Raw genomic sequence first — 15,253 nt, forward strand, 5'->3', positions numbered from 1 at the left:
TCAATACATCATGGCCATAAAGTAATAATATGCAGAGGCAAATATTCAGAATGTGGTTACCTCTGGAAGGAAGAGAGGGAAAAGACTGGGCCCAGTAAGGGTTATGCAGGAAGCAACATCTGTTCCCCTAGTGTTTTAGATTTTTTTGTTTTTAATTATATATGTGAAGCAAAAGTGGCAAAATGTTAAGATTTAAGAAAACTGGGTTGTGGGTACACATATGGTTATTATAAGATGTTCTGCATTTTCTGTATGGTTGAATTATTTCATAAGAAAATGAAAATGCAATCCCTCTGAGGTTCCTCAAAAATTAAAAATAGAACTACCCTATGGTCCAAGAATCGCACTACTGGGTATTTGCCCCAAAATTACAAAAAAAAAAAAAAAAAACAACTTCAAAGGGATACATGCACCCCTATGTTTATTGCAGCATTATAACTACGGAAGCAGCCAAAGTGTCCACTGATAGAGGAATGGATAAAGAAGATGTGGTGTGTATACATACAATTGAGTATTACTCAGCCATAAAAAAGAATGAAATCTTGCCATCTGCAACAACATAGCTAGGGAGTAAAATGCTGACTGAAATCAGTGTCAGAGAAAGACAAATACATATGATCTAACTTATATGTGGAATTTAAGAAACAAAACAAACTAGCAAAGAAAAAAAAGGGGGGGGAGACAGACAAACCAAGGAACAGACTCTTAACTCTAGAGAACAAACTGATGGTTACCAGAGGGGAGGGGGGGTAGTGGGACAGAGGAAATAGGGGATGGCCATTAAAGAGTACACTTATCATGATGAAAAAATAAAATAAAGTAAGTGGTTAAATTGAGGGGAAAAAAAAGAAGAAGAAGAAGAGAAATGATGCTGGCATAGACTAGGTTGTAATAGCAGAGGAGGTAAGAAGTAACCAGATTCTGCGTAGCATTTGAGGACAGAGCCAGTTGGAGTTGCTATGGATTGGATACAGTGTGTAAGGAAGAAAAAGTAAATAATAAAAAAAAGATGAGTCCCATAACTAGGACCATCAAGTGGAGAAGGCTGCAGGTGAGGCAAGTTGTTAGATATACAAATCTGGAGGTCAGGGAAAAAGTCTGGGCTGGAGTTATAAATGTGGGAGTTGTTGGAATACATGTGGTATTTAAAGCCAAAGGCTGAAAGAGATCACTAAGGAAGTGAATGTGGGTAGAAAAGAGGTCCAAGGACTGAGCCTTCAAGCATGCCAACATTTAACAGGTCGGGAGAAAAAGAGGACTCAGCAAAGAAGATCAAAATGGAGTAATCAGGAACGGGGTGAATGCTGGAGTAAAAAAAAGAAAATGCTAAGTGGGTTTTTAAATGAGACAAGGAGGATCTGCAAAAAACTAGTGAAACTGGTTACCTCAAGGGCATGGGGAAAAATAAAGAGGTGAGAACAATATATTTCAAACATATATTTTTATTGTTGAACCAAGTGAATGCATTATCTCTGAAGACATATAGACAAAACACTTTTTTAAATGTTAAGGAAAAAAACCTGCATTCATACCCTTTAAGAGGTGATTCAACCTACAGATGCTCAAGCTGTCTTCAGCTCGAGTCATGGTCCTGAGTCCTGGGATGGAGCCTTGTCTCGGGCTCCCTGCTCAGCGGGGAATCTGCTTCCCACTCTCCCTCTCTCTCTGTGTGCCCGCTCTCTCTTCCCCCCCCCTTTCTTAAATCAATCAATCAATCAATCTTAAAAAAAAAAAAAAGGTGATTCAACCTAAGAAAGACGTTAGAGCTGGGAGGGTCTCTGTACCTTGGCTTCAGGTTTCCAAGAAGTATAACACTTAGCGTAACAATCCCAATTAGTATAACACAATCCCAATTAGTGTAACACTCCTGTCTTCACCCCCACCTGCTCCTTCCCAGGGAAAGAATGATTTCTGATTGATAAATTTTCCTTTATTCTTTGGTATGTATCTGCCTGCAGAGCACACACAAGCTAATCTGATCCTCAACTACTCAACATCAAGTTTTATAGGGGTGAACCCGTATGTGGCAAGGCTTGTATGTGCCCTAGGCTGCTTATGACAAGGTGTGTGAACAGGTCTAATTCTGAGGTTATTTAGGCAGCTCCTTGTTGTTACACACACTAACCATTTTCCATATGTAGATATATTTTGGTTTCTATCTATCTGACCAATTTCTATCTTTCAATTTTCAGATTCTATTGGGGGAAGGAAAAAGGGTCTCCCTCAAATTTCCTACAAGGAAAATTATCTCCCAAGGAGATGTCAGAAATATGAATAAAAACAGGTTTCTTTCTATGCATTGTTAGCAGTCAAAAACTGGAAACCTAAACATGCACTAGCAGAACATACCCTACGTTTTTGAAGACATCCATTTAAGAACATACTATGAAGTCATTAAAATTTGTTCTTGAAAACATTTTAATAACATGGGGAAGATGTTATATTGAATAAAAACGCAGATTATTTAACCTGATATATATAATGTGATCCAGTTAATATAATACAGCTTATATCCATGTACCAAAAAAGGACTGCACAAGGGGCACCTGGGTAGCTCAGCCTCAGACTCTTGATTTCAGCTCCTGTCATGTGGTAGGGGTTATGAGTTTAAGCCCTACAGTTGGGCTCCAAGCTCAGCAGGGAGTCTGCTTGAGAATCTCTCCCTCTCCCTCTGCCCCTCCCCTCACTCACGTGCTCACTCCCTCCTAAAGAAATAAATAAGATCTTTAAAAAAAAGGACTGCAAGAGAATAAAAGTATTAGTAGTAAAATCTGTGTGATAGCATTATGAGTAATTTGAATTTTCATTTTTATATTTGCTTATATCTTCCAAAAGTTACACAATAAAATTGTATCATTTTGATAATCAGAAAAAATATTTAAGGAAAATCTTCAATTTTAAGTTTAGTAACAATATAGAAGAAAAAGATGGATGAATTTAAAAAGAAAAAGGGAGGGGTGCCTGGGTGGCTCAGTCATTTAAGCATGTATATCCGGCTCAGGTCATGATCCCAGGGTCCTGGGATCAAGCCCCACACCAGGCTCCCTGCTCAGCAGGGAGCCTGCTTCTCCCTCTCCCACTCCCCCTGCTGGTGTTCCCTCTCTCACTGTATTTCTCTGTCAAATACATAAAATCTTAAAAAAAAAAAAAAAAAAAGGAAAAGGGGAGGGGTTGCCTGCCTGGCTCAGTTGGAAGAACATGTGACTCTTGATCTCCGGTTGTTAGTTCAAGCCCCATGTTGGGTGCGGAGATTACTTAAATAAATAAAACTTTTTAAAAAACCAAATAAAATAAATAAAAAGAAAAGGGGAAAGTAGCTAGCTTGACATAAATGCAGTCATGCTGTGGAAAATACGTCTGTTAAGATAGTTTTAAAAATATTTCATATGCCAGCAATCAACAAGTGGAATTTAAAATTAAAAACATAATGCCATTTATATTAGCACACTCCCCCAAAAAAGAAATTCTTTGGTATAAATCTAACAAAATATATACAAAATCTATATGAGGAAAACTATAAAACTCTGATAAAAGAAATCAAAGAACTAAATAAATGGAGAGATATTCCACGGTCATGGATAGGAAGACTCAAGATGCCAGTTCTTCCCAAGTTGATCTATAGATTCAATACAACCCCAATCAAAATTCCAGCAAGTTATTCTGTGGATATAAACAAATTCATTCTAAAGTTTATATGTGGAGGCAAAGTACCCAGAATAGCCAACACCATATTGAAGGACAAGAGCCAAGCTGGGAGACTACAACTGCCCAACTTCAAGACTTTCTATAAAATTACAGGAACCAATAATACAGGATGGTACTGATGAAAGAAGAGACAAATAGATGAATAGAAAAGAACAGAGAGCCCAGAAACAGATTCACACAAATACAGTCAACTGATCTTTGCCTGAAAAAAGCACAGTATTTAATGCAATGGAGAAAAGACAGCCTTTCCACAAATGGTGCTGGAACAGATGGACACCCACATGCAAAAAAATTAATCTTGACACAGACTTTAAATCCTTCACAAAAAATGTAACAAAATGAATCACAGACCTACATGTAAAATGAAAAACTACAAAACTCCTAGAAGATCGCATAGGAGAAAAACCTAGATGACTATGGGCATGGTGACGACAACCAAAGCACAAGTCATTAAATAACTGATAACCTGGACTTTATTAAAATTTAAAACTTCTCAACTGTGAAGGACAAAAACAAGAAAATGGGAAGATAAGCCACAGATTGGGAGAAAATATTTGCAAAAGACATATCTGATAGAGGCCTGTTATCCAAAATATAGAAAGAACTCATAAAACTCAGTAACAGGAAAATGAACAATCCAATTAAAAAATGGGCAGAGATCTGAAGAGATGCCCCACAAAAAAGATATATAGATGGCAGATAAACATATCAATGATGCTTCACACCATGTATCATTAGATAAATACAAATTAAGACAATAGTGAAAGACCACTACACTATTAGAGTGCCCAAAATCCAGAACACCAACAAAACCAAATATTGACAAGCATATGGAATAACATGTCATTCACTGCTCGTGGGAATGCAAAATGGTACAACCACTTTGGAAGTATGGTGGTTTTTCTTTCTTTCTTTTTTTTAAGATTTTATTTATTTGACAGAGAGAGACAGGGAAGAGAGGGAACACAAGCAAGGGGAGTGTGAGAGGGAGAAACAGACTCCCCGCTAAGCAGGGAGCCCGAGGCAGGGCTCGATCCCAGGACCCTGGGATCATGACCTGAGCCAAAGGCAGACACTTAACGGCTGAGCCACCCAGGCGCCCCAGTATGGTGGTTTCTTACAAAACTTAAACTTTTACCTTACAATGCAGCAATCACACTCCCTGATGTTTACCCAAAGGAGTAAAACTTATGTCCACACAAAACCCACACAGAGATGTTTACAGCAGCTTTATTCATAATTGCCAAACTTGGAAGCAACCAAGATGTCCTTCAGGAGGTGAATGGATAGATAAATGATGCTACACCCAGACAACGGAATTCTATTCAGCAGTAATGAGAAATGAGCTATCAAGCCATGAAAAGACAAGGAGGAAGCTTTGATGCATATTACTAAGTGAAAAAGCAGCCAATCTAAAAAGGCTACAGACTGCGTGATTCCAACCAAATGACACTCTAGAAAAGGCAAAACTATGGAGACAGTAAAAAGATAAGTGGTTGCCAGGGGTGAGGGAAAGATGAATAGGCAGAGCAAGAGGATTTTTAGGGCAGTGAAATTAATCTGTATTGATACTATAATGATGGGTACATTTCATTACACATTTGTCAAAACCCACAGGATGTGTAACACCAAGAGTGAACCTTAATGTAAACTATGGTGTGGAGTGATAATGATGTCTCGGTGTAGGTTTGTCAACTCTAACAAATGTACCACTCTCATGCAGGATACTGATAGTTGGGGAGGCTGTGCACGTGTGATGAGTACAGAAACTCTCTGTTCTTGCTGCCAATTTTGATGTGAACCTAAAGCTGCCCTAAAAAATAAAGTCTATTTAAAAGGAAAAAAGTTTTTAAATTGTCAAGGGAACTTTTAAAATATAGGAACTTTCAGTAATGAGCACTAGTGTTTAAAGTTTGTGATAGAATTATTCTCTGAAGATCATTTTGGTCTGTTACAGTCTGCTAGAGAATTTCCCGTGAAGATGAAAACCAAGGACATTATTTGAGGCTTTGGATATGGCTATCAAAAGTCTGTCGCTGTTCAGCTGAGTTATAGGCTGTCTCCCCTCAGCTTGTCCACTCAGCTGGAAAGGAGAAGGTCAGCCCTCATATGCTGCTCTACAGAATGAGCCCAAACCTTTCATATGGTCTTGTTCTTCTCCTAACAGTTCACACTAAGGTATCACTGCCTTGAGAGAAAAATGCTTAGATACAAAGAAATGAGGTTCTAATAATAGGAATTGTTGTTATCAAGCAAGGGCCAATGCGAGAGAGATTAGGGAGCAGACAACCTCCCACCTGCCTCTCATATCGCCCTGCACAGCTGCTAGCCCTATCCAGCAGCCCACCTTAGGCCCGTTCACATTCCCCTGGAAGGACAATTTACTTTCTGAATCCAAATCATTTTTGCCCCTACACAACATTTTGCTTTTTAGGGTGCACAGCAAGCATGATCCTGCCTTGGGATCTCTATCCTTACTAGTCCCTCTGTTGAGAATATACTTCCTCAAATATCCATATGGTATGCTCCCTCACATGGGAAAGATTATCACTGACATAGTTCTGGCTCCACTGATTACCCAAGGTCTTCACATTTCTCTAACATCCCTGTTACTCATGGGTCACTGACAGATAATCAGAATGTCAGAGCTGGAAGGGACCTTAGACACCACCTATCTGATGGTTCCCAGACTTGACTCATCATTAGAATTACCCCAGAAGTTCTGTGTATTTGTTTTTTAATGAACAAAACTTCACAGGCTCCACTTCCACAATTTCGGTCAAGTGGATCTGAAAAGGAGCTCAGGAAGCTACATTTTTAAAACCAGTTCACTTATTTGACGATCACTGACATAATCTACCACTTCTATTTTTTTCTTTTTAAGATTTTACTTATTTATTTGAGACAGAGAGAGAGAGCACATTGGGGAAGAGGATCAGTGGGAAAGGGAGAAGCAGACTCCCCGCTGAGCAGGGACCCCCCCCGATGTGGGGCTCCATCCCAGGACCCTGAGATCATGACCTGAGCCAAAGGCAGACACTTAACTAATTGAGCCACCCAGGTGCCCCCATTTCTATTATTTTTTTGTAGAAGTGAAAATAGAAGCACAGAGGTATGAGGTGATGTTCCCAAAGACAGAGTGAGTTCAAGGCAGAGATAAACCCTCAGATCATAAGATCAGGATGGAGAAAGTCCCCAGATCAAAGATGCTTCCACTGTATCTGGTACTACAGTCTAGATTCTCCCATGTTAGAGTTAGATTTTTTTAAAAATTAGTAAGTGAAAAAACCTTTTAACCTTTCTAACCTAGTAAGAGGAGGACTAAACCCTTCAAGATACAAACACTGAAGGATGGACACGTGTCTCATACCCAATAACCCATATAAACTTGGGATCCCATAAAAGGGGAAGAAAATTGCCAGGAACCTTGGTGTTTCTAGAGCCCACAGACTGGATACCCTTTGGTGAAATTTTTTTTTTTTTAAGATTTTACTTATTTATTTGTCAGGGAGAGAGAGAGAGAGAGAGAGAGCACAAGCACAAGCAGGGGGTGCGGCAGGAAGAGGGAGAAGCAGGCTCCCCCACTGAGCAAAGAGCCTGATGCAGGACCTGATGCCAGGATCCTGAGATCATGACCTGAGCCGAAAGCAGCCACTTAACCAACTGAGCCACCAGGCAGGAGTCCCCCCTTTGGTGAATTTTGATGGGGAGTTTAATTATAATCTTAGATGGGTCACAGGTTACTCCTCTCACCAATCCCCACCAGGGCTTGCTACATCATTACTCAGCAGTTATTCAGCTTTTGTTACTATCACAATAAAAGGATAAGGCTAAGCCATAGCCTGACTCACAACGAGTCATAACAGAAGAACCAGCAATCACGGACCTGTGTAGCCCCCATGTTCCAGCTCAGCATACAGCTGAGTGGGATTCAAGGGAAAAAGGCTTCAGAAGCTGCCCAATGACTTGGCCTCCAGACCCCAGAGCTGGAGTATCTTCATCTTCTGTCTGAAACACAGTCATTCTGGACATAATTAGTTATGGTAACTAATAACAAGGACTTTACCCTTTAGATCATCAACACTTAGCAAAATAAGCCCCAGACAACGTTACATGAGTTGTCTCTCTACATGAAGCAGGTTCACACTTCCTAAAAAACCCCTCTATACACAGGGGCTTTAGCAAGAGACACCTGGGTGGCTCAGTTGGTTAAGGGTCTGCCTTTGGCTCAAGTCACAATCCCAGGGTTCTGGGATTGAGCCCCACATAGGGCTCCCTGCTCAGCCGGGGGAGCCTGCTTCTCCCTCTCCTCCCTGCTTGTGCTCTCTTGCACGCACTAATAAATAAATAAAATCTTTAAAAAACAACAACAACAAAAAACCCCTTTATACCAAGACTGCTCTGATTCATTCCCAAGAAGAGATGTGGCCTCAGAGGGAAAAGATGAATGTTTTTTAAAACCTAAATAAGACATAACTTTGCAGCAATACCACGTTACCACTACATTCCTTCATTCATTCACTCATTCTCAAATTACATCTCTGAATCCCAACCATCAGCCAGTGGAAATAAACTCTTCTTTCGCGAGTCAACAAAAATTCCTCCTGGCACATAAAATCAGTGAAAAGGGAAGGAATGCAGAAAGGGCAGAAGAACTTGTGACAGCAATACTCGATGCGCCTGAAAGAGTCACACCCAGCAATTTCAACCTCTCTGTGAAGCTTGTTGCAAAGCACAAGACCATCAGCTGACTAGGGTTTGGTTTTGTTTCTTTTTTTTTCCTCTACCCACTTCATTCAACCTGTCCAACAGCTACATTTTCTACATAGTATCAAAGCAGAATAGTTGTCACAGTGTTTCTAAGTGAGGAACACAATGAAAAACACTCTCCCCCCTTCCCTACAACCTGCATTAGACTTCAGCCCTTTTTCACCAAATTCTTCAGAATAGAATGCTTTGGTCTGTTGCCCTAGCATCTCTCTCTCTAAATCTGTGACTATCTTTGTATTTCCTACTCAGTCATTCTAACTGCTATAAATAAAGACTGGTAGTAAAATCGCAGTAGGCTTATCTCTGTGAAGCAGTTAACTAGGGGAAAGAAAATAAACCTTCGTTTCTGTACTTCTTTTCTTGTTGAGCAATTACCACAAACAATCTAAGCTTCTTTCTTTTCTGATAGAGTTGGTTCATCCAAATTGTAGACGAGTCAGATATATGCACTCATTAATTCTTCAGCCCTTCCTAGCCTGGTGATTCTAAAGCAGTACAAAGAGTCTCTGTTGAATCTAAATTCCAAGATATAAAACTTACAGCACCATTGACTCTGAAGTGCTTTGTTTCAGTTCCTCTTCTGTGTGGGTAGCGTATATTTCTCAATACAAGGTTATGTCAAATTTTCTCTTGCCATCTGAGAAACAATGATTCGCTGATAAGCTTGGCAAATAACCCCAGAATTCTCACATGAACAGGCCTATGGTTATCTAATTTGCTGGCAAAGTGAGAAAAATCAAGTCATTAACAGCTTTGCTGTGGTTGGTATCTTAAGGAAGAAAGAAGTGATTATGGAAGACTATACCATATACCCAGTTTCCTACCAGTTACTGGATTTAAGTTTTAGAGAAGAATTTTTTATTGATCACTTAAAATTTTTCATCAAACTCTGCAGGTTTTCGTTGATTCTGGAGTTTTGTGAAATAAATGAAATGCCAATATCTGTCATTCTAAAGATTAAGGACAAAGGAAGTGATGTTAAGAACAACAGACTTCTATCCTGCAATGTTTCATTCCGCGTGAACCATAACGGGAAAGAGTAAAATGTTTCTTTCTGCACTGAACTGTGTCAGCTTTACACTGTGGCCAGTCACTGTTAGGTGTCCAACATGACTCCCTCTTATATTTGTGGAATCTTTCTCTTCACCTTTAGAGTAACTGGAAAATCATGAGGAAAGACAGAAAAAAACAAAAACAACAACGCAAAAAACAAAAAACAAAAACCTACTTAGCAGTGTGATCAGCTAAGACCACCTAAAATTATTGATTTAAGATACCCAAGAGCAAAGAGGGAGTTGGAAGTCATACTTAACTGACTGCCTCCTGACTTGGACAAACAGGTAACTCGTGAACACTTTGGAGCCAGACCCTTACTTACAGTGTAAGCTCCTGTCAATAATTCACTCTACCCTTGAGACTGGCCCAAGTCCTAAAGAAATTCAGGAAACCAAACACAACACTGCAAATAATGAATACATTTTCAAGATCATAGAAAGGGGAAGAGAAAGTGTATGAGACCTACCAAGACAATTGGTCTTACTACAAATGAATTCCAATTAATTGACAAGTATATGTCATCACCATACAGAATTCTAAAAAAAAAAAAAAAAAAAAAATCTCAGCACCAAAGAAGTAAATCTAAAGGAACTTAAAATAAGAAAAGGCAATAATAGATATGAAAATTTTTTGTTAAAGTTTTGTTTAATTAAAAATGATTAAAATCCACTAAAGAATATTAAATTCAGCAGAAGCTCATACCAAAATGTTTTCAAGTTAAAAAAAAAATTGTGTGGGGGCACCTGGGTGGCTCAGTCGTTAAGTTTCTGCCTTCAGCTCAGGTCATGATCCCAGGGTTCTGGGATCGAGCCCCACATCAGGCTCCTTGCTCAGCGGGAAGCCTGCTTCTCTCTCTCCCACTCCCCCTGCTTGTGTTCCCCCTCTCACTGTCTCTCTCTCTGTCAAATAAATAAAATCTTAAAAAAAAAAATTGTGTGGCCCTGAATATTATTTTTATGTGGATGCTGTCTCCATCACCCCAAACACCTGTTTGGGGAATCTAGAACTGTATAAATAACAAAAATAGGGACTACAAAAGGTCCTGATGCTACATCTTAGAATTTCAGAGGAAGAAAGGATTTTTTAAAAAATAAGAACCAACTTCACAGCCTAGAGTTAAAAGTGAGACCAGAAAAGCAAAGAGCTTCCCACATGGTTACAAGGCTCATGGGCAGCAGAGCTGGGGAACAAGATCAGGATCCAGACCGACTGGGTGCCAATCCATTACTCTTTCCTATCACTCAGCTGTCCTTTCCTGATAAGAAACAGATAAAAACAGATAGTATAAAAGTGAAATTCTTATCTGAACAAATGTATTTTTCTAATGTACCACATCATTCATTACCACTTCCTCCATAAATATCTCTCTTTAATTGAGTGGACAGCAAGTGACCCAACACCTATATAATTTCCACACTTCTCCCTAACCCTTCAATCAGCTGGGCTCTTATACTGGAGTAGACTATACACTATTTTGTTAAATTTCTACTAAAGAAAGATGATTTTCACACAACAGAAACTATATCCTGATTTTTAATCAACCAAGAAATGTATTGATGGATAAAGTTTATGACACGTTAATTGTAAGAAAACTGCTATAAAGAAAAAAAAAATTTAGAAACTTACTTTTACACTAACCATGAGAAGCAAGCTTAACTTTGTAACTTTGGCTCTCCTTCTACCTATCTGTATCAGATTTTGGAATGAAATGCAATTCTCAAGAGGATTTTTCCTTTTCCTTGATATGCAATAAAATTCTTTACAAATATGTTTCAGTTAAGAGCTATTACTTACTAATTAATAAACTCTTCCAAAATGGATGACATAATCACCCTTAAAGAATACAGCAAATACAATGTTCTCTTTATGTAAGCTACATTATTAAAATTAGTTCAGCATAATACCATCCTTCTCATGAAAATAATTTTCCTGAAAACTAGACTCTCTCCCATCACCTTGCCTCCACCTACCATTCAAACTACAAAGTGAGAACTCCCAGTCCTGTGTCCCATCTACCAACTGCAGGGGTGCTTCAGGACTGCAACTCTTTCCTGATCATCTCTGTGAATAGTACTGTTCAAACTTCAACGTAGGACAAGGATGTAACCATCTCTTGCAAGCTGCCTCCAGCATAAGTAACGAAAGTTAAGAAAGCAGACAGGCAAATAACCATGCCAGGATGCCTGGGTAGCTCATGTCATGATCCCAGCAATCCTCAGATCAAGTCCCGCATCAGGCTCTTTGCTCAGCAGGGAGCCTGCTTCTCCCTTTGCCTGCCACTCCCCCTGCTCGTGCTCACTTGCTCGTGCTCTCTTTCTTTCTCTCTCACACACACGCGCACACACACACAAATAAATAAAATCTTAAAAAAAAAAAAACCATGCCTACACCTTTTCTATACAGGAAAGGACTTGCTTCTACACACCCACCACCCACCCCATATCCTACTAAAAGTACTCTTGAAAAACAACTTTCAGATCAATATAATTTCATCTGTTTGGTACTCAATGATTTAAATAAGAATTTCTCTGAGACTTTAAAATATAACTAAAGTTTCAAACCTGTTGCCGAGTTCCGTGTGATCAATGCCCCTTCCTACCCTGGCACCTTTTCGATACTTTGTGCAAAGAAGTGCCTTGTAAGTCCTCCCAGCACCAGAACCGGCATTACACACACATCTGGCTGAATCCTGCCAGCCTCTGGGCCGATCTGCTGTCTTCGCCGAGCTGCCACACATCTCCCGGGTGGTTGAACTTTCTTCTGGTTTATCCTGACTATCAACATGGACCTGGGACACAAATGCTGAAGATTCTTTGTTGTTTGAGGGATATTCCACACTGACCAGCCGTCCTAAATAATCACCGCACTCCCTATACGGTAGGTGAGGCGAGCTACTTGGCAGCAGCCTACTAATTTCCTCTTTCAAAATGAAAAAAAAAAAGAAGAGAGAGAAAAAGGAACATTCATTCGTTACGTAAATTAAGCCTGCCAAAGTATTAGGAAGTCAGATGCATCCATCACGTTATAAAATACGCTCTCAGCACGACCATTATAAACAGACAAATCCAAATCCCATTTCCTACTTTTGTTCCTAAGCTTGTACTCCGGTCAGCAAAAGACAAAACACTCAACAGGCTGAGCAGCTTGGTCTGACTCATTCCACCTGTGCTCCCCTGTTGGAGATTATGTAGTAGTCAATTAATTGGTCACAAGACCTATTCATATGGCTCTGGGCAAATGCAGTGACTTGCCTTCAGCAGCAAGGTTGCACTGACATTGGCCACACCACCCTCTTTAATGGCTCTCATGTGAGCAAGTGTCAGCTGACAGATCTTACTCTGCAACCTTGCAAAACTCTACCCATAGCAAATGAGGGAGATGGTTACACACAACAAAGGTAGGGCTTAATGTACAGGAGGTGATGTGGGGGAGTGAGAGTAGGGACATGTCCTTGCTTTAATACTATGTAGATACGTAAGAAAAATTTTATACACACACACACATATACACATATGTAAGAAAAATAATAGTAAATGAGAAGCCATAAACCCTCTCACAACTTTTGCAATGAATTCCCGATTTCCTGGATCTATTTAGGCCAAAAAAGCTCTGAACACCAGAACGCAAGGACAAAAGTAGTTCAGTTTTGAATTCTGACACTAACATATTTCATCTGTAAAATGAAATACTGCTACAGAATCTGTATGATTTTTCCATAGTACTGAGTTCATGGAAAAAGTAATTTTTCTTTAAGAAGAAATAAAAAGCATAGATCATTAAAATACTGGTCAGATCTTGAAAACTATAAGGGATTGTCTCAACTCCTTTTCCTCTTCCTCATCCTTGAATTTGGCTGAAGAAAATATTAATAGATCCCTAAAATCTGATGAACCATTGGCTGGATCTCTAGTGTCAGGAGGATTTAAATGTGTCTTTAAACATGGCAGCGAAGTATTTCACCCCACAAGTGTGAGAAAAATCTAATGATACCAGGGCAGAGGCCTCAATTACCTTAAGACATTATTATCCATACGACCTTAAGTTCCTTTATAACAAACGCAAAAAAATATCTTAAATACACCCTCCCGAGAAATAAAAGATTGCAACACACCTACAACGACTAGACTTCTCTGTGCAGTAATAAACTGACAGTGCCAAGATAAAACCAGATTAGTAGAAAATGAATTCATTTTTCCAGGAAGGGGAACACATTTTGACCTTAAAGCTTAACTGTGTGGCCACCATGTGATCATGGGTTCTTCTTTTCCCCCTGTCTTTAAAATCACTTTCTCTTTTTTAACAGAGAATCAGAAACTCACTTATGCAAGCACTGTAACTCTTCCATTTTAGGCACAGGGCAGCGGGATGAGCAAAGGCTGAAAGGAAAGCCTCCTTTTGCCATTATCATGCCCACTTCACAAGCAACCCAAGTGAGGCCCCAAATCAGTGTCTCCAATTCACCTAGGGTTTACCTCCTCCAAAATCACAGGAGAAATGAAAGTATAGTTTGTCAAAAAGAAAACCACGGGCCCCAAAAGGTGTCTCTCCAGCCAGACCAAGTCATCAAAACGGAGCTTAGTAACTAAACTGCAGTTTCAACCTCCCCTAGCATTCTTTCTTAACGTGTCAATCAGGAATTTTCAGCTAAGCACCAATGAGGAAATCTATCACCTGGGTCCCCTCCCCCAACCCCCATAAAGCAAATTGAGGTTATCTGCATAGTAAGACCCCTGCCCGCCCTTTCTTTTCTTTTGCTTGTACCTTTCTTGCTCCACCCTCCTTCCAATAAAAACTTTACAGTTTGTACAACTCCTGGAACACTCCTCTCCCTTTGCTAGGTGGGATACTGCTTGATTCGTGAGTCATTTAATAAAGCCAATTAGATTTTCAAATTTACTCGGCTGAATTTTATCTTTTAACATGTGCGATGTTGATGGAGTAGGATCTGTAAAAATACCAAAATAACTGAATTTTATAAAATACGTAGAAATGCTCAGGGAACATATCCCATTTTTTTACATGTGAAAAATAAGTTTTAAAACTGTAATCTCTAAAAAATATTTTTCTAGAACCTAACGAAAGAATATGAAATCCTTTTTTTTTCTTCCAGGGGAGGGGGGATGTGGAGGCACAGAAAGAGAGGGAAAGAATTTTAACCAGGCTCCATGCCCAGCGTAGAGCCCAACGCAGAGCTCAATCTTACAACCCTGAAATCATAACCTGAGCCTAAACCAAGACCTGGACACTTACCAAGACTGTGCCACCCAGGCACTCCATGAAACCCACTTTTTAAATACATCTTCTGAGCAAATATTTAACCTAGTAGTGAGCCACAAAGCTGTTCGATCACCCTGATATTTTACATTTTCTAAAGGCTTCAAATACTGTTATAAAAGGCAAATGCTATCCCCTATCCAGATGATGCAAACATTTTAAATGATCAGAATAATAAAGAGATAAAAATGACAACATAGTTACAAAGGATAATTGGATGAAATAAGGATCAAACTGCATTGGGAAGAAATTCCCTTAAACAGAAGCTAAAGCCTTTCGGTACGTTTCTTTCATTCAGCCAGCCATCTTTAACTAAACACTACACACCAGTCACCGTTTCTCCCTAAATTCAGTCAGCTACCTTTTACCCACCACTTCCTTGGTTGAGTGGGGCTCACACTATGCTCATGAACAGATTGCTGGACCTACCCCCAGGGTTTTGGATTCA

At 39.5% G+C, this 15,253-nt stretch overlaps 1 protein-coding gene across 6 annotated transcripts in view; it reads right to left on the bottom strand.

The window, feature by feature from the left end:
- Nucleotides 1-15,253, bottom strand: part of FNIP2 (folliculin interacting protein 2) — a 129,987-nt gene that overhangs the window by 78,943 nt on the left and 35,791 nt on the right. For 2 of the 6 annotated variants that reach the window (XM_019802216.2, XM_034661441.1), the window contains exon 1: nucleotides 12,093-12,588. The exons of 2 other annotated variants lie outside the window; for them this stretch is intronic. In XM_019802216.2, coding sequence (XP_019657775.1) covers nucleotides 12,093-12,268 — 176 coding nt within the window. In that variant the 5' untranslated portion in view covers nucleotides 12,269-12,588. Of the gene's footprint in view, nucleotides 1-12,092; nucleotides 12,589-15,253 lie in introns of those variants that run through there. 2 more of the 6 variants (XM_019802214.2, XM_019802215.2) reach the window with 2 other exon arrangements.

Source organism: Ailuropoda melanoleuca, chromosome 5, assembly GCF_002007445.2.
Source record: "Ailuropoda melanoleuca isolate Jingjing chromosome 5, ASM200744v2, whole genome shotgun sequence".
In the NCBI taxonomy this organism is placed as follows: domain Eukaryota; kingdom Metazoa; phylum Chordata; class Mammalia; order Carnivora; family Ursidae; genus Ailuropoda; species Ailuropoda melanoleuca.